Consider the following 20,174-nt stretch of genomic DNA (forward strand, 5'->3'; position numbering starts at 1 on the left):
CTTTCTTCCCAATAAAATTCGCTCGCGCAAATTCCTTCCGTCCGCCCCGGATTTCCCGACGGGACACGCACGCGCGCGCCAGGAGTGCGCCCGTCCGACGGAAGGCACCGCGCCGATTTGCGCCTGCTTGCTTGCTTGCTTGATCGATCCTCCATCCGTCCGTGGTTGCGTCGTCGTCCGGGACAAGGAGGAGGAGCAAGGGGGTGTGAGGGATTCCTGGTATCTTCTTGATTGGTTGGCTTCCTTGCCGCGGCGGGCGGGCGGGCGGGCAGCAGCACGACGACGGCGTGCTGCAAGAAGATGCGGGCGCTGGAGGACGACCTCTTCCCGTCGACCCCCGGCAAGGTGAAGATCGAGCGGGCGGGCGGCACGATGAACCGCCAGCTGCACCGCTGCTTCGCTTCGACTAGTACCATGTTCCTCTGGGCGCTCTTCCTCGTCGCCATGACCGCCTCCTACCTCAGCTTCCAGTCCTTCGTCGACACCTCCTCCAAGTACTTCGCCGCCTCCTGGGGCGGCCTGCACTGGGAGCGCCAGATCCGCGCCTCCGCCGCGCCGCGCAGGCCGCCGGGCTCGGCCGCCGGGGCCGGGATGTCGGTGCTCGTCACGGGGGCGTCCGGGTTCGTCGGCGCGCACTGCTCGCTCGCGCTCCGCAAGCGCGGGGACGGCGTCGTCGGCATCGACAACTTCAACGCCTACTACGACCCCTCGCTCAAGAAGGCCCGCAAGGCGCTGCTGACCTCCCACGGCGTGTTCGTCGTCGAGGGCGACATCAACGACGGCCGCCTCCTCGCCAAGCTCTTCGACGTCGTGCCCTTCACGCACGTGCTCCACCTGGCGGCCCAGGCCGGCGTGCGCTACGCCATGGAGAACCCGGCCTCGTACGTGCACTCCAACGTGGCGGGGCTCGTCACCCTCCTGGAGGCCTGCAAGAACGCCGACCCGCAGCCAGCCATCGTTTGGGCCTCCTCCTCCTCGGTCTACGGCCTCAACGACATGGTGCCCTTCTCCGAGTCGCACCGCACGGACCAGCCGGCGTCGCTCTACGCGGCCACCAAGAAGGCCGGCGAGGAGATCACGCACTCGTACAACCACATCTACGGGCTGTCCATCACCGGCCTGCGCTTCTTCACGGTGTACGGGCCCTGGGGGCGGCCGGACATGGCCTACTTCTCCTTCACCCGCAACATCCTGCAGGGGAAGCCCATCACGGTGTACCGGGGCAAGAACCACGTGGACCTCGCCCGCGACTTCACCTACATCGACGACATCGTCAAGGGCTGCCTGGGGTCGCTGGACACGGCCGGCAGGAGCACGGGCACCGGCGGCAAGAAGCGCGGGCCGGCGCCGTACCGGATCTTCAACCTGGGCAACACCTCCCCCGTGACGGTGCCCACCCTGGTGGCCATCCTGGAGAAGCACCTCCGGGTGAAGGCGAGGAAGCACGTGGTGGAGATGCCCGGCAACGGCGACGTGCCCTTCACCCACGCCAACATCTCGCTCGCCCGGCAGCAGCTCGGGTACAAGCCCGCCACCAACCTCGACGCCGGCCTCAAGAAGTTCGTCAAGTGGTACCTCTCCTACTACGGCTACACCCGGGGATCCAAGAACTTGTGACCGCCGGCCTGCGCCCCGCCGCGCCGCCCGAATTCTTCTCCTCCTCCTCCTCCCCCAACCCCTGCTGATTCTTTATTTGGATCTCCTTCTCCGACCACTCCCGGATCAAACATTTTTAGTCCCATGGATGATGGATGGATGGATCGTCGCCGAACATTAACAGCATTCTTGTCTCGATTCTTTTTGGGGAAATGCTACGTTTTATGGTGTTCTCCGATCAAGAAAAAGAAAATCAATCCCGGATCGAATTCTTTCATTCCCTTGCGCCGAGTGCCGACGAAGAAAGCAATGGAGCGAAACCTTTTCTCATTGTTTATTTTCTTATAAATTTTTTCTCCCCTTGTTCAATCTGTAAAGACAAAGTGGCTCTTGATTAGTTTCTTCTTTTCCCCTCCCCATCTACTACCAAAACTTTTTTCAAAATTTTAATTAATGTATGTAATCTCGCTGACCCGGTTCTTCTAATCTAGTCTACGAACTGGCTTATCCGATCCCCCGTTTAAATTTCAAAAAATCGGGCGATTTGTTGCTTGCAGTTCCGATTACCGCTCCCCCCACCCCACCGACCCCCGGAGAAAGCGCGCGGAGGGGGTGGCGGCGGCCCGGAAAATTCGCGGCGGAACCATCGGGGGGAGGTTCCGATTCCGGCGCCGTCGCTGTGGAGCAATGGGGATAAGCTTTGGAGGGACGCGCGATGCATCGAAGCGCGCGAGGGTGGCCGCCAGCTGGGCTTTGGCGCGCGCTTGGTCGCTGGGGGTGGGGCCGAAATGTCGCCGATTGGTCGGTGGCTGGGCCTGCCCACGCGGGCCACATGGGTGGGCCCGTCAACGCCGATGGAGTGACACTCCAGGATGAGCTGTATTCGAACTGCATTTCTTTATCCGTACGTACCCAGTTCTAGGAAAAAAATATTCTTTTATATTTTCATTCGTGTATAGGTAGTACACGAGTACGTTTTGTTCTTGTTCCTGAGATCTTTTATTTTATTCTTCGTTGCTGTCGCGGAGATCTGCTCCTCCGGATCCGTGGCATCACTGCACTGCACGAGCCAAATATTTTGCTTAAATTACGTCTGACAAGGGGTGGCAATTTGTAATCTGTAATGCGACGGACGGTTAAAAATGAATATGTTATGCGCTGGTGCTCTGCGGCGCGACGACTGGCACGAGTCCTCGGTTGATTGGCCGGTGGTCGGTCTCTCTCCCTCGATCGGCACACGCGTAGTAGTAGTAGTAGTAGTACGCTCGATCGTCGAACCATGTCGTCGTATCGTTCGCCCCGACGGAACTTGTGGTTCGTACGAGAAGACGGTGGCGCTCTTTTGGAAGCATTTCATTTTTCGGTGTGGATTTGTCTGGCTGATGGGCTCAGTGTCAGTGGGTCGTCTCGTGACAGGGTGGCACGATTCCTTGGCACTGCGAATGATGCCGGGGCCGTCCACCTTGTCTTTTTTCCAGGTTGCACACCTCACTTGCAGTGGCGGCGCTAATTTAGGGGTGGCTGGTGGCCCCGGCAGCCCGCACCCACTTGCAGTGGATTCAAACTCAAGCCCACCCAAGGGTTCACCATGATAAAATCATAAGTATGAAGTACTACCTCCGTCTTAGTGAATAAGTCATTCGCGTCATTCGCGTGGTTTTAGGTTGACGATTTAACTATCTAAATATGTATTATATGTGATAAAAAACATATATTTAAAAACTACATCCTTGTAGAAATCTAGTGATGTACTTTTCATAACATATAACACATATTTAATTGCTCAAATCAATGACCTAGAACTACGCGAATGACTTATTCACCTAGACGGAGGTAGTACGTACTATGGACATGCCACTGCTGCACTCGCACATCCGCGATATACTTCGTCAAAGGGTTCGCACTTATCTCCCCGGATGCACTCTTCCCTGAGTTTGAACCAATCATCAGAAAGAGACTTGTGTGCATCCAAAATCACGGGCGAAAATTCTCTTCAGTTATGTTGGATTGGGGTCGAAATAGTCTCTCATAATCTCGCCATGACCCTCCGCTCTATCTCGGTTCATGTGTATTTCAGCCCAAGTGTGATCATCTCCTCTGCCGCCGAAAATCCTCGTTAAAGATCATGCCGATGGCTATTTCAAACTCGTCATCATTGTCTTCCTCATCTGACGACAAAGAGGCCTCGAAGATCATCCCCCTCGCCCTCTTCTTCTTGAGTAGAAATGACTCGGTTCGACACAATTGACAAAAAAAAATGACATGAAAAATGCAAAAAAAAAAACTCACCTAGGGAAATGAATCGATTGCATGCATTTAAAGTGGAGGATTATCCTACAACATTTCGTGGACAATTCTAAGGGAAAGGTAAAGATGCAACCATAATTCTAGAAGTTGTGGCATCACATGACATTTGGATTTAGCATTCATATTTTGTATTGCCATTATCTCACAGTGGCTTGAATGTTTTTCAAAGATCTCATCTAGGCTTTCTGTTGGAGAGGCACCACCAGTGAATTTCGATGTCAGTAGGCGTCAACACAACTTGGGCTACTATCATGTTGCGAGGCGTCAAGCAGCACGTAGAAAGGATGTTAGTGTGCATTTGCGGTTTTACAAGGTCGCTTTGCCATTTTTCGTGGTCCTGCACGATCTTGGCATGAAAAGGATCTATGGTGCATCATGACCGCGTGGGTGATCTTGCATAACATGATTTTAGAGGACAAGCAAGAACAATGCCGGACTATATCTATATGAGAACAAGGGGGACAAAATTTACATACCACATGTTGAGCAAAAGAGGGATGCCCAATGACTTTAGAAATTTCTTTAAATGCATCGACGGGTCAAAACCCGCGCGGGTCATGAACAACTTCATGGTAAATAAACTTGTTTTTATTATGTTGTACTTCGAATGATCCGAACAGTTGTTATCTTTTAATTTGAATTTGAATTTCATATCAAATTTCATATATTGTGGTTTTGAAATGATTATCAAGCATGTGCGTCAGAAAAACATTGTTTCAATTATGATGATGATGATGTAGAAATGCATGGGCCATGTACATGTGCTCATGCACATACCAGGTAAAGTGTTTTTGCTGCTACCAATAGCGATGATTTCATTAGTGTTTCTGTTACATGATGGGATCCGAGGAGAGCGATCACTCTCAAGTGCCCACTTTGCGTACGTACTCATCATCGTCGTCGTCTCGACTCTCGACGGGATGCAGCTCGCGTTGCCGTTGGTTCGCTGTACTCGTATATGTATTTGCCCTACCCATGTGCGGGTGCGGCAGTGGCCAGTGTTGCTACCCCGGCCCATGTGCCAAAGTTGGTGCCGCGGAGGCGCCGACGAGATGACCTGAGCCGATCACGTCGCGGCGCCGTCGGGCAATGAAAACGCGGGACACGGGGTTCCTTCCCGATTTGGGACGGGCCGAGATCTGTCCTAGATACGTGGTCGCATGCAGTGGACACACCAGCTTTGCAGGCATCTGGATGTGGTTGCTCCTGCTGGCCTGCACACCGCCGTGGGAAATTCCAAGTTTAGGCCTCAAGCATCCACCAAATGGTTCAAGTTTCTTCTTGCTTATTTAAAGCAGGGCAAAGCAAGCAGCGCACACTGAAAAAAGGATCAACTCTGGACTGGTGCGTCCACAGAACCTTTTAAAATTTCCATCATCAAGCCCCGGCCACCAAATTCTCGCCAATTCCAAAGCCAAGGCCCCGGGACAAACTGTGAGCTCTACTACTTAGCGAGTACCAGACTCCATATCAACAAGAGCTATAGACGATCATGCAGATGCAGATATATCGGTGATCTTGGTGCTACCTACTCTGCTCCTCATTATCATCATCTTTCGACTCCGCCGTGCCCTACCCGTAGGCCGTAGCATGATCAATCTCAGATCCAGCTTTTAGTAAATACAGACAAAAAGGGAAGAGGCCGGGATCCAGCACAGCATTCAGTCACAAAAAGAGGCGGTACAGGAAGATAAAGGGGGGGCTGCGGGGTGTGGCCTGTCTAGTGAAGTGGCTACGGCGTACGGGCTACAACTTTTGCACGCGCCCAAATCTTTGTCCCGTCACGCTCCGGCTCCGGCTCCGCCGTATCGCGGCCGCTTCACCGAGACAGCGACACGTGACATGCCCTTCACAGAAAGGCAGAAATCACATATTTGACCTGAGGTCCAAATCAAATCACAAACTGACCTCGTTTCGAAAAAAATTCACTTTGCTGACCCTTTTGTGTGGCGCCCGACAGCTGGGCGCCACACACTACTATGCAGCGCCTCTCTCTTGGGCGTCGCACCTCGTGCCAGCGTGGCAGTCCTGGTCAGGTTGCGGCCTCACAGACAGCACTGCAGTGCCTCAGACTTAGGCGCCACACTTGTAATGTGCAGCGCCTAGCTCTTGGGCGCTGCACAGTGAGTTAAAGCGCATCGGCCCAGCCCGGCAAGGCAGTTCTTCCCCCTCTCCGCTCTCTGGACAGAGAGCAGCGGCGGCGCCCCAATCGAATCCCCCCCCTCCCACATCCCTCTCAGATCTGAAGATTTGATCCGTGGATTCGATCTCCAATCCATCCTACTAGGTAAACTCCTCCATTCCCTTTCTTTTCCTCCGTAAATTTGTTGCCATTTTAGAGATTTGTCCAAGATTTGATGGAACCCTTGATTTGCTTGATTTAGGATGTGTAGTCATAGTGGTAGTACCGTAGTGTTGTTGCTTAGTTCACAATATATAGTTCTTGTTAGTGAAACCCTAGATTGTTATAACTACCACCAGGTGGTAGGATGGATTTTCCCTATATATGAGATGCTTATTTATATAGATAACAATGAGATGTTGAGTTTTGTAGAGATATATGATCTGTTTTTTAGATATATATTAGATGTTGATTTTATTTGAAATATTAGATGTTGAGTTTATTTGAACACATATGACATATTCATTGTGTGAGAAGGAGATGTTGAGATTCTTGTAATTGAACACATATTAGATGTTTAGTGTATACCGATATTTGAGATGAAGATGAACTCATATATGTTTATTGTTTGAACTTTGTAAGGATGGTTTGGCTTCTCGACGATGTCTACGGCACGAAACACCGGGCCTACATGGTGCGCGAGAAGGAGATGGTAATAACGAGTAATCTAAATATTTTGCCTTAAGTTGAAATTTACATGCCCTAAGATTTGTCATTACTTGTTTTTTTGCAGAAGCTTGAACCTTTGAAGATTCGGTATCACGGGGTCTCTGGTCCTGCCATGCCTTACGATGAGCGGTACACACCGTACATCAAGCAGGCAGGACTACTCCCGTGGATTCAGTTGGTCAGCCGGTCCACGCCGAATCTGAACGCTCCACTGGTGTCCGCTCTTGCTGATCGGTGGAGGTCGGAGACGCATAGTTTCCATCTTCGGGCTGGGGAGATGACCGTGACACTCGAGGATGTCTCGTTGATCACCGGTCTTGCTATCAACGGGATGCCTCTCTGTATGAGCACCGATTCTGATGGGTGACGCGAGCAGATGATTGCTCTTATCGGTATGGCTCCTACCGAGGCTGAGGCTGATGTAGAGGAGGGAGAAGAGAAGAAGAAGAAGGAAAGGAAAGCATCCGGAGCTGCTTTCATGTGGATTCAAACTCACTTTGCGACGTGCCCTCCGGATGCCACTGATGACGTGATCCAGACACACGCTCGTGTCTACATGTGGTATGTTGTGTCGAGGACTTTGTTTCCTGACTCCACTGGCAAGAACGCTCCATGGATGTGGCTGAAGGCGTTGACCGTCTTTGATAGCAAATGGAGCTGGGGTTCAGCGACTCTTGCCTACTTGTACCGACAGGTAGTTGGTCTGTTTTGTGATCAACTCATTTCTTCATTAGCAATGCAAGCTTGCTGTCAAGTTAACATTGTTTTTCTTTCATATGCAGCTGGACGATGCATGTTGCAGGATCACAGATAGTGCAGGCATTGGTGGTAATATGCGTCTACTTTCTGTATGGAGCTGGGAGCGTCTGCCTGTTGGACGCCCGAAGAGCGTCAGGTTTAATCCTTGGTATGAAGATGAAGATGACGAATTACGGCCCCCACTTGGGATTACAAGTGGGATGTGGTTTCCGAGATGACGAACGATGTCAATCACATGTACCAGAAGTACGTTGCCGAGTTGGACACGATTACGCCTGAGCAGGTAACGAGGTCATTACTTCAGTCATTTCTCATGTTTGCCTGGAAAAAATTCATCAATTTTGCATTGTTGCCCTATTTCATAGGTGGAATGGCAGCCATATGGCGCCGATGACAGACTTGGGTACACCCCGGAGTTTACCATCAACCCGATGTGCTTGCGGGATAGGGATCTCTGGCGTATGCGGTGCCCACTGATATGCAACTGGGCTGTTGAGTTTCATTTGCCACATCGCGTGTCTCGTCAGTTTGGTCTGTTCCAGCCTCACCCGCCGGAATGGGTGGATACGGACAAAGCACTTCATAGGTAAGACAACATGAACCGTATTGACTAAGCATCGTCACTCCTTGATTTTGCTAATGTTTGGTTTTGTACCATGCAGGTTGGACAGGAGAAGGCAGCGGAAGATAAAGGACTGGGACAAGCATCATGCTTCGTATGTTACCCGCTTCCAGCTTTGTGTGGAGGAAGCTCGTAGCAGTGCACGCGCCAAGCTTCGTGAGCATAGTCCACTTGCTTTTGATAACTACATACGATGGCTTCTTGAAAATACTCGAGTTGAGATATGCCCGTCGGCATATAATGAGGATATTCTTGAAGAACCCGTAAACTTTGAGGATCTATCAAAGGGGAAGTACAACAGAGATGTCAGGGTAGGGCACGGAGTCCCTGCTGTTCCGGTGATTAACTATGTGGTAAAGTGTTTCTTCTTTACTTTCCCATTTGCCGTATTACACATGTTTGAATGGCTAACGTGTTCATTCTTTCTCATCCGCAGCGCACCGAGATCAAGAAAGCAGCTGATGAGAGCCAGTCTATTCTGGAGGAAACACCGGTTGGAAAAGGCAATGATGATGGTCCACTACGAGCATTCCTCAAGGTACAAATCGCATTCACTATGAGAGGTAGTCTATGTTGCGGAGTTTCATATCTTCCACACTTGTTCATGTTACAGCGTCAGGCCAGGAAGTTAAGGCGGTTATCGAATCTTCTCCAGCCGTGCAGCGCCTAAGGGAGAGGCGCCACACACCATAGTGCAGCGCCTACTCTTTAGGCGCTGCACTTCTGGACATCCCAGTCCATAGAGCAACAGAAGCTTCCAGTATGTTTTCTGCCCAAAAAAATGCTAAGTGAGTATGCAACGCCCAAGGGATAGGCGCTGCTCTGTACTGTGCAGCGCCCAGGCGTGAGGCGCTGCACATTACAGTGCAGCGCCCCTCCCTTAGGCGCTGCAGACTGACTTAGCAAATTTTTGGGTGCAAAAGCTCCTGGAACGCTTCTGTTGCTCTCTGGACTGGGATGTCCAGCAGTGCAACGCCTAAGGGAGAGGCGCTGCACTATGGTGTGTGGCGCCTCCCCCTTAGGCGCTGCACGGCTGGACATCCCAGTCCAGAGAGCAACAGAAGCATTCCAGAAGCTTTTGCACCCGAAAATTTGCTAAGTCAGTCTGCAACGCCTAAGGGAGGGGCACTGCACTGTAATGTGCAGCGCCTCGTCCTTAGGCGCTGCACTATCTGCTGTTTTCATATACAAAGTGATTTTTATGTTTTGTGATTCACATAGATGGCACATAATCATATCCAAATCACATGTAGTAGTCCAAATCACATACTCATACACACATAGCAATAGAGTTGTCCAATCACATAGTCATACACAAACATTTAGCCAAAAAGACATAGTCATTTACGTCTCATATCACATAGTAGCACACATTTTGGTTCATAGAAAAGGTCATGGTCCTTGTCCCTTCTTCTTCCTCTCTTCTTCTTCTTCTTCTTCTTCTTCTTCTCCCTCCTCCGACCACCAAGGGAGCTCACCTTTCGCCTCCGTGTCCTCCACCCCCTTCATTGTTTCCATACCTATGAAAATGTCAATATAATAGTTAGTCACACAATGCAAAATGACAACACAAGCATTGAGCCAAAAGAACAAGATCATAGTAAGTCACATACGACAATGGTCCATTGAGCCAAGTGAACATTCCTCCACCACGGCCGCCGCCAAGGCCAAGATCACTACCACTGCCTCTACCACCACCACGGCCTAGACCACCACCACGGCCTCTACCGCCACCATGGCCTCTACCGCCACCACGGCCTAGACCACCACCACGGCCTCTGCCACCACCACGGCCAAGACCATCACCACGACCTAGGCCTTCACCACGGCCAAGACCATCACCACGGCCTAGGCCTTCACCACGGCCTCTACCACCACCACCACGGCCTAGGCCTTCACCACGGCCAAGACCATCCCCACGGCCTAGGCCATCACCACGGCCTCTACCACCACCATGACGTCTTTGTTGCCTAGTGCCTCGTTGGCTTGTTTGACTTGGTTGGCTACTCCTTGGTTGACTTGGTTGGCTATCATTTGCTTGGCTTGTGCTTGCATCATTTTTCTTTGATCTTTCTCTTGATTTGGGACAAGTTCTTGTGTTGTGTCCCCCATGACTGCAGTCCCCACAACGGGATTGCTCACGAGGCTCTTGGAATTGGCCGGTGCCGTATTCTCCACCGCCACCACGGCCTCATCCGTCCATGTCACCTCTAAGACGCTTTGTCTTACGTCTTCCCCGTCTAACGACCTTCAATTCCGGGTCCGGCCATAGTTGAACTCCATGATACTCCGGCCATTGTGATTGGTCCAAGTATGGCTGAAACCGGGGAGCCCATGTATTCTTTACCGTCATGATTGAGAACTCGGACTCCCTCACGGTAAGAGGGTGATTGACGTCCACATTCCTAACACGAGTTGCATTTAACAAGTGCGAGCATGGGAGATGAAGCAACGATGGCCTCATGCAGCTGCAATCACACCGTGTTAGGGAGACCTTGAAAGCGCGGCCTCCGTGTTGGTGGCCATCATTTGTGGTTCCTCCAGGCTATTTCACCTCATACTTCCACTCGTTGTCGTCATATAGTACAGCTTCTTGGGAGTCTGCCTTTCGTGATTGAAAGTCCAACCATTCTTCAACCTTTGGTGGGAAATAGTACTTGTGCTTATCCTTGTTCTCACCAGCAATCTGCTTATCCGTCTTCATTGAATACTTCAAAAAGTATCCATTCATCTTGTCAAATGTGTATTGAACTATTGCCGTCACGGGTAATGCACGTACACCCTTGAGCACCTTATTGAAGCATTCTGCCATATTGCTTGTCATTTGACCGTACCTCCGGCCATCTTCATCGAAAGCACGTGCCCACATATTCCTTTCGACAATGTTCTTACTGAGAAATTCATGACCACCGGGGTCAAGTTTTTTGTGTCTGAGCAATGCATTGAACAATGTGGCAAACTGCTTGTTGGTGAAAGCGAGACAACAATCTTGAAGATCATCGGCCAACTCCTTGATACCACATGCCCTATAGAAGTTTGCACAAAAGTGCCTAATGCACCATCGATGGTGCAACTTTCTATGTCCGGGAATGTCAACCACCACCGCATTGAGAATTCCTGGATGGCGATCCGATATGACACAAATTTCCCTTTCAGCCGGTAATACCCTTGTTCTCAATTGACGCAAGAACCACTCCCAGTTATCATTGTTCTCCACCTCAACCAAAGCGAAAGCCAAAGGCAACACCCGGTTATTGGCATCACTTGCTATTGCAACCAATAAAGTGCCCTTGTATTGTCCGGTCAAGAACGTGCCATCAATGGCGATGACGGGCCGACAATGCTCAAAAGCCCTCATGCATTGCTCAAAGGCCCAAAATGCACGGCCAAATACTCGGACGGTCCTCCCGTTGTGAATCAATGTTTGGTGCCCATGAGGCTCAACCACGTGAACCATGCCTGGGTTTGTAGTGGCCATAGCTAACAACAACCTAGGGAGTCGGTTGTATGCTTCCTCCCAATTGCCATACAACATCTTGAATGCGGCTTGCTTTGCCTTCCATGCCTTGCCGTACTTCACCTTGTAATGAAAGATGGCTTTCACAAGGTCAATGACACTCTTGATGCTCATTGTTGGAAGTGTGGATATTTGGTTGGAAAGCCTATAAGCGATGAACTCGGACGTGAGTTGTCTGTGTTGTTGGTACACAAGCTTGCCATCCGCATTCTTGTGCCGGCACATGTGATTTGGTAGACAACTCACTATGCGCCAAGTGGGACCTCCTTTCCATGGTCTTGCACGCACAATCCATGGACAACTTGGCACTTCACATTTGACCGTGTAACGCACATTGACGTCCGAGTTGGCCACTTTATGTGGACGATAATGCGTAACCGAGTAGTTGTCGAGCCACATATTCAATTCCAAGAAGGATTGAAACTCACAACCGGGATATATCCCGTTCTTGCCGTCTTCCAAATCACGGTGAGAACTTGGCCTAGCTCCAAGAGATATGCATTTGCCACCATCCACAACGGCTTCATCCGCGAGACTAAGATCCTTGAACAATGGTGTCTTGTGATCCCGCCCGAATACCTTCTTGAATGCTTCGGCCTCCTTCGGTGTGAACCCCTCCTCATCAACTTCTTCATCGGGACCATCGTCATCCGAGTCCGATGCATATGCACGGGAAAAAGGGATGGATTGGTCCATTGTCTCTTGCACATGATATTGGTCGAGATCACCCACATTGTTTTCATGGAGATCAACTTCGTTGTCATCCTCCTCGTACTCACCATTCTCCTCTTCAAAACCTTCATTTTGGTTGTTTGGAGTCGGGCTCAATGTTGGCCAATCTTGTTGCGTGAAATGAGGTTCACTCATTTGATCTTGGTTCATGGGTGGTGGAGTGCTAGCAACCAACGGGGAGGGGTTCCAGTTCAAGTCCAAATTCAAAGTAGACTCAACCTTCTTGGAGGCAAATAACTCAAGAGCCTTGTCTAGAGATTCGGCAACCGTCTCCTTGTATGCAACCCAACGTTGCTCGGAGTTCACACGCATTGTATTCCAACGGATGTGCATTCCAAAACCAACATTATGCCTTCCCACGAACTCAACAACGTCACTTGGGTCCATCCAATTCAAATCCTTCCTCACTTGGTCCAAGAGCTCTGCATAGCTTGGACTACTCTCAAACACCATGTCAAGCTCATCCGGGTCCGGCTCAACATTGCCTTTCAAAAAGGCCTCTTTATCCACATGATGAACATAAACACATGTTCTCCCCATCCCTACAATAATAAAAAACACACATATATCAAGTAAGTACTTAACAAAAAATATTTGCACAAAATACATATGTCATAACATATATATGAATTAATAACCCTAACCCCCACTTAACAATAACCACAACCCTAATCATAGCATAACCCTAACACCAACATCAAACACACATAACTCTAACCCTAGCATATTATGAAAACCTAACCAACCCAAATTAGCAAAGAAACATAACATGATTCAATACAAATTTGCAAATCCAAGCCAAAACTAGGGTTTCCCCAAAGTAGCAATATTTGAGCAAATGTGACAATTCCTATGGATGAAAATGAGGGGATCGAAGGAGATTACCTGAAGGGAGGGGTTGGCTTCGAAATCCACGGTCAAATACTTCGGATTTGCAAGATTTGAGAAGGATTTGAGAGGGGGAGAGGGGAAGAGAGGAGGGGCGCAAGGCTAAGGGTTTGTGTGGGGTGGGGGTGGGATGGGAGAGAGGGTGGGGCCAGCCTAAATGGAACACAGACTGTGCAGCGCCTAAGAGCTAGGCGCTGCACATTACAAGTGTGGCGCGTAAGTCTGAGGCGCCGCAGTGCTGTCTGTGGGGCCGCAACTGGACCAGGGCTGCCACGCTAGCACGAGGTGCGACGCCCAAGAAAGAGGCGCTGCATAGTAGTGTGTGACGCCCAGCTGTTGGGCGCCACACAAAAGGTTCAGCAGAGTGAATTTTTTTAGAACGAGGTCAGTTTGTGATTTGATTTGGACCTCAGGTCAAATATGTGATTTCTGCCTCACAGAAAGTCCTACTACTACTGACTTGTCCTTTAATATTCAGTATGGTGGCTTCCTCTACATCAATCTTCACTGTTACTACTACTGCTCGTGTGTTTCCTCCCCCTGCTTTGCTTCTGGACCCGCTCGATTCCGCAGCTTCACGCGCAAGCATCCATCGGGCCGACGGTGAACGACCAGTGCGACGCAGCCTGTTAGGGCATGTACAATGGTGCTATCTTAGGAGTGCCACGTAGGATAAATGATGAGGTGGAGGAGAGAGAACTCATAAGAGAAGGCTTGTCTTCTCTTATTTAAGATAAGACAAGAGATGATCTCTTAGCACAATATGCCTCACCACATTTTTAGGAATTGCTAGTTTTTGAAGATAAGGCTAAGAGATGACCCATTGTAGACATTTTTCTTTGTCATCTGTAAATTACATGCAAAACTTAAGATAAGACTATTTTATCAACCATTGTACATGCCCTTACTACGTGCGTCCAACTGTTGCAGTGATCGACTCTGCTACTCCGACCGGCCGTACTACCCGCATGCACTCGCAACGGCCAACGCACCGCCGAGTGATCCAGCCGTGGAGGGGCCGCTTTCTCGAGCGAGGCAAGCACAGGCAGAGACGTCCACGGCGAGAGCACAGCAAAAGGAAGGGCGAACGGCGCACGGCCATGTGGATGTGGCGGACGGAGACATGCATGCGCGGCCGCCGAGCGGCAGCAACCAATGTCGACCACCGACCGTTGCCGATACTGTACGTGCCAGTGGCACGGCACGTAGCGGTCGCGGTCGCCGTCGGCCGATCGGTGGGTGAATGGCAAGGGGACCAAGACTTGACCTTGCGTGTCAGCGTGTGGAGGAGGTTTCAGGAAGAAATATCGTGCCGTACTGTAATTTCCAATCGCAGTCGTCGGGATAAGATTTTATTTTGTTGAGAAAACTACGGCCACGACGTTTTCCTGCCTCTCCACTCTCGTACAATGGTGTGCCCCAATTAGCTGGAATGCTTTAATTTTGCAACTAGCGTTTATTTGAAATAATAAAGTGACATAGAACTTACATGTGCAATACTTAGAACACATTGAAATGTGGTTTTTGTAAAACTAATAAAATAATAAAGGGACCGATTGTATATTAGTCACCTGATGATTTCTTCTACTCCCTCCGTCACGGTTTAGAAGGCACAGTTAAATTTGCGTGCGTTTCCACAATAGACAAGGTTTAGGGCGTATTACATTTATTTTCTATGAGCTAATTAGTACTCTGATATACTATTTCTATATGCATGCGTAGTGTGAATGCTATTTTTTAGCCCGTCTCATAACCAATAGATAACCACGTAGGTCCCAGAGAATTTTCAAATGCGCCTTCTAAACCGTGACGGAGGTAGTAGTTCAATCAAATTAACCGCAGCAACGGCCTTCCCAAGACGATCCCCTGCCCTTTGCTTATAAAGACCCGGTCCTGAAATTTGAGGGCCCTGGGCAAAGTTAGAACACGGGGCTCTGGCATTTTTACATGTAAAGCCATCAATGATGGTATTTATAAGCAACGCACATCTCCTTCTCTATAATGGTGTCGCCATGATGATCGGTAGGCGCGAAGCAATTTCCTCTCAGCGACTCGGCTTCTCAACGTGACCACACGGTACTAGTGCACTAGTGCAGAATTGGGGTATTGTCCCGGTTCATATAGACCATCAGTGCCGGTTCTACAATCGGCACTGGCACGAGCCCGCGCCAAATGGCTGGGGGTCTTTAGTCCTCACCAACCGCGACTAAAAGATTTAGGAATTTATGGTTTATTTTTTCTTTTAATTTTGTGTTTTTATTTAATTCTTTTTTATTTCAAACATATTTTACGCTATTACATATTGTACACATTATGCATATATATAAATAGAATTTCTTGTACGACCATTCACACACACACACACACACACACACACACATATATATCCCCTACAATTTGCAGATTATTACATGGAGGCATTACAACTTTTAATGGTATTCTTCTTTGGGATTTATGACCTGTTAAGCAAGAATCCCATTATTTCCTCTTAAATAGCTCAGTTGGTAGGAGCTTATCCTGTTGGGAAACGTAGCATGCAATTTCAAAAAAAAATCCTACGCTCACGCAAGATCTATCTAGGAGATGCATACCAACGACAGGGAAAGAGAATGCCCACGTACTCTCGTAGACCGAAAGCGGAAGCGTTTGGCAACGCGGTTGATTTAGTCGAACTTCTTCTCGTTCCGACCGATCAAGCACCGAACGTACGACACATCCGAGTTCTGCACATGTTCAGATCGATGACGTCCCTCGAACTCTTGATCCAGCGGAGTGCCGAGGAAGTAGATGAGTTCCGTCAGCACGACGGAGTGGTGAAGGTGATGGTGAAGTGATCCGCGCAGGGCTTCACCTAAGCACCGTGAGAATACGACCGAGGGTGTAATCTGTGGAAGGAGGCGCCGCACACGGCTAGACAATTGTCTGTTGTGTGCTAGGCGCCCCCTCCTCATATATATAGGTGGGAGGGAGGGAGGAGCAGCCATAGGAGGCGCCCAAGTAGGAGGAATCCTACCTGGAGTCCCTCCCAAGCCGCACGCCCCCCGTGCCATATATAACTGAGGTGGAAGGAAAGAGGGGGGAGAGGGAAGGAAGTAGGAATCCTAATCCACACTTTCCTTGCCCTCCCCTCTTTCCTTCTCCTCCTCATAGGGCTGGGCTCTATAGGGGCGCACCAGTGCTGCTGTGTTCACTGACTTGTCCCATAAGGCACATATCTTTGTCGGGGGTGTCCGAAACTCCTTTCCGATGACCCAGTAAGTACCCGGTACCCTCCAGAACACTTCTGATGTCCGAATACCATCGTCCTATATATAAATCTTTACCTCTCGACCATTTCGAGACTCCTCGTCATGTCCGTGATCTCATCCGAAACTCCGAATAACATTCGGTCACCAAATCACATAACTCATATAATACTAAATCGTCATCGAACGTTAAGTGTGCGGACCCTACGGGTTCGAGAACTATGTAGACATGACTGAGACACCTCTCCGGACAATAATCAATAGCGGAATCTGGATGCTCATATTGGCTCCTACATATTCTACGAAGATCTTTATCGGTCGAACCGTTATGACAACATACGTAATTCCCTTTATCAATCGGTATGTTACTTGCCCGAGATTCAGTCGTCGGTATCGTCGTACCTAGTTCAATCTCATTACTGGCAAGTCTCTTTACTCATTACATAATACATCACCTCGTGACTAAATCCTTAGCCATTTGCTTGCAAGCTTACGATGTGTATTACCGAGAGGGCCCAGAGATACCTCTCCGATACTCGTAGTGACTAATCCTAATCTCGATTCATGCCAACCCAACAAAACACCTTCGAAGATACATGTAGAGCATCTTTATAATCACCCAGTTACGTTGTGACGTTTGATAGCACACAAGGCATTTCTGCGGTATCCGGAAGTTGCATGATCTCATAGTCAAAGGAATATGTATTTGATATATATGAAAGTAGTAGAAATAAACTGTACGATCAAATGCTAAGCTAACAGGTGGGTCTTGTCCATCACATCATTCTCCTAATGATGTGATCCCGTTATCAAATGATAACACATGTCTATGGTTAGGAAACCTTTACCATCTTTGATCAACGAGCTAGTCTAGCATTGCATTACTTCATACGAAGCTCAATCATACGATAGCATCTTTTATTTTTGCGGGAGAAATAGCATTGCATTACTCAATCACAACGTCTTTACAATCATACGAAGCTATTTCCACTACTTCATCTGGACCAGCTCCTAACCAAGTCAAGGTCCTACCTTGGGTTCTAGCAAACTTAGCTAAGCAATCACTAGCTTTATTTTGAGATCTAAGTATATGAGATCTAAGCAAGTCAAGGTGAATTTCGATGTCAGTAGGCGTCAATACAACTTGGGCTACTATCATGTTGCGAGGCGTCAAGCAGCATGTAGAAAGGATGTTAGTGTGCATTTGCGGTTTTACAAGCTCGCTTTGCCATTGTTCGTGGTCCTGCACGATTTTGGCACGAAAAGGATCTATGGTGCATCATGACCGCGTGGGTGATCTTGCATAACATGATTTTAGAGGACAAGCAAGAATAACTCCAGGCTATATCTACGAGAATAAGGGGGGACAAAATTTATATACCACATGTTGAGCAAAAGAGGGATGACCAATGACTTTAGAAATTTCTTTAAATGCATCGACGGGTCGAAACCCGCGCGGGTCATGAACAACTTCAGGGTAAATAAACTTCTTTCCATTATGTTGTACTTTGAATGATCCGAACCATTTGTTATGTTTTAATTTGAATTTGAATTTCATATATTATGGTTTTGAAACGATTGTCAAGCATGCGCGTTGAAAAAGACATTGTTTTAATTATTATGATGGTAATGTAGAAATGCATGGGCCATGTACATGTGCTCATGCACATACCAGGTAAAGTGTTTTTGCTGCTACCAATAGCGATGATTTCATTAGTGTTTCTATTACATGATGGGATCCGAGGAGAGCGATCACTCTCATGTGCCCACTTTACGTACGTACCCATCATCGTCGTCGTCTCGACCCTCGACGGGATGCAGCTCGCCTTGCCGTTGGTTCGCTGTATACTCCCTCCTTTCCGGTTTATAAGGTTTAATTCAAAAAACTCACCAACCGAGTTAGATGATGAGTGGTGGAATATTTTTTATAGTTTGCAAAAACCCAATTAATGCTCTTGTTTTGTTCAAAAAATTATGTTTACGAATGCATTAATTGCAATGCATGCATACATAAAATGCATGCATTGGTCAGTTTCTCTTAATACTTGCATGCAATGATTTAATGCACCTTAAAGTCTGAACATATGATGGGGAACAACCAAATTGAGCCTTATAAAATGAAAAAAACAAAAATTTCGAGATAAGCCCTATAAACCGAATAGGAGGGAGTATGTATTTGCCTTTGCCCTACCCATGTGCGGGTGCGGCAGTGGCCAGTGTAGCTACCCCGGCCCCATGTGCTGCTGTGCCAAAGTTAGTGCCGCGGCGGCGCGAACGAGATGACCTCACCTGATCACGCAGCGGCGTCGGGCAATGAAAACGCGGGACATGGGGTTCCTTCCCAATTTGAGACACGGCGCCGACGAGATGACCTCATCTAGATGTATTTGAGATGGCATGGACACATCTAGACGTGACATAATTATGTCACATACATCTAGATGTGACATAATTATGTCATATCTAAGCTGATGTCCATTCAGTTTGTGGTCTATTTTTTGTTTAATTTTTTTTCTTATTGCTGTATTATATATTTGTGGGAGCTTAGATGTGATATTCTTAAAAAACATCTTAATGTGAATTAAACAAACTGTTTGCAGACAGCTGGATCTGATTGCTCCTGCTGTCCTGCACACCGCCGCCGGAAATTCTAAGTTTAGGCCCCAAGCATCCACCCAACTTATCAAGTTTGTTCTTGCTTATATCTAAAGCAGGGACGTGTAAAAAAAAAGCACCCTGAAGCATATCTGGTGCGTGTGCATAGATTTTAAAACTTTCATCAGGTCCGGCCGGTTGCCTACCCGATCGATCATCAAGCCCCGGCCACCAAATTGTCGCCAATTCGCCGCAGCTGGAAAGGCAGTCGTACGTCAGTCGTGCGTGCGACGAAAGCCAAGGCCCCAGGACAAACTGTGAGATCAGACTCCAATTGGGCAGAGGCGATCGTGCAGATATATATTGGTGATCTTCGTGGTACCTCCTCGTTAGTGGTACTCCGTATCATTTTTCGACTCCTCCCTGCCCTACCCGTAGGCCGTAAGCATGATCAATCTCAGATCCAGCTTCCAGTAAATATAAAGACAAAAAGGGAAGAGGCCGGGATCCAGCATTCAAAACCTTTGCAGTGATCGGCTCTACTACTGCGATCGGTCGATGAGGTCGGCCGTACCACATGTGTGCACTTGTTCTTGGTGGAGTCATCAAAAAGTGTGTACCTTCGACGATGTCGGGGGTGAAGCACCGCAGTTCACGTCGCAACAAACCCGTCAAGCGTTTTCGTAGACCCGAAACTCCATATACCCAGGACTGACCTGTCTGAGCGCGCGGCTATTATGAGTTGCCCTAGGTCGACCTGATTAGCCCTAGGGCCTCATGCATCAGTGCCCTGCAACAAGAGGAACAATGAAGAACAAGAAGAAGAATAACTAGGGTAAAGGAGAAAAGAAAAGATAAAAGGCGGTGGTCGATTATGCGTTCTTCTGTCGGTCATCACCTCTTATCTATTTATGAGTTGGCTGGACTTTCCATATAAGAAAAGGATTTCAAATCCCGTTCAAATCATTTCAAAATTAACCGAATTCGAACTTAGATAGGTCTGAGATAGCTGTTTTGTTTTTAGGACCCACATACCGCATACAACCTCGGATGCAGACGATG

At 48.6% G+C, this 20,174-nt stretch overlaps 1 protein-coding gene across 1 annotated transcript; it reads left to right on the forward strand.

Moving 5' to 3' along the window:
• Positions 1–6: 6 nt before the first annotated feature.
• Positions 7–2,040, forward strand: LOC119318268 (UDP-glucuronate 4-epimerase 1-like). The gene has a single exon (XM_037592795.1). It carries the CDS (start codon positions 301–303, stop codon positions 1,615–1,617), a length of 1,317 nt encoding a protein of 438 aa, XP_037448692.1. The 5' UTR covers positions 7–300; the 3' UTR covers positions 1,618–2,040.
• Positions 2,041–20,174: the final 18,134 nt, after the last annotated feature.

This window comes from Triticum dicoccoides, chromosome 6A (assembly GCF_002162155.2).
Source record: "Triticum dicoccoides isolate Atlit2015 ecotype Zavitan chromosome 6A, WEW_v2.0, whole genome shotgun sequence".
NCBI classification, from domain to species: Eukaryota; Viridiplantae; Streptophyta; class Magnoliopsida; order Poales; family Poaceae; genus Triticum; species Triticum dicoccoides.

Coding starts and splice junctions, on each gene's coding strand:
- LOC119318268 (XM_037592795.1), top strand. CDS start 301: ATGCGGGCGCTGGAGGACGACCTCTTCCCGTCGACCCCCGGCAAGGTG.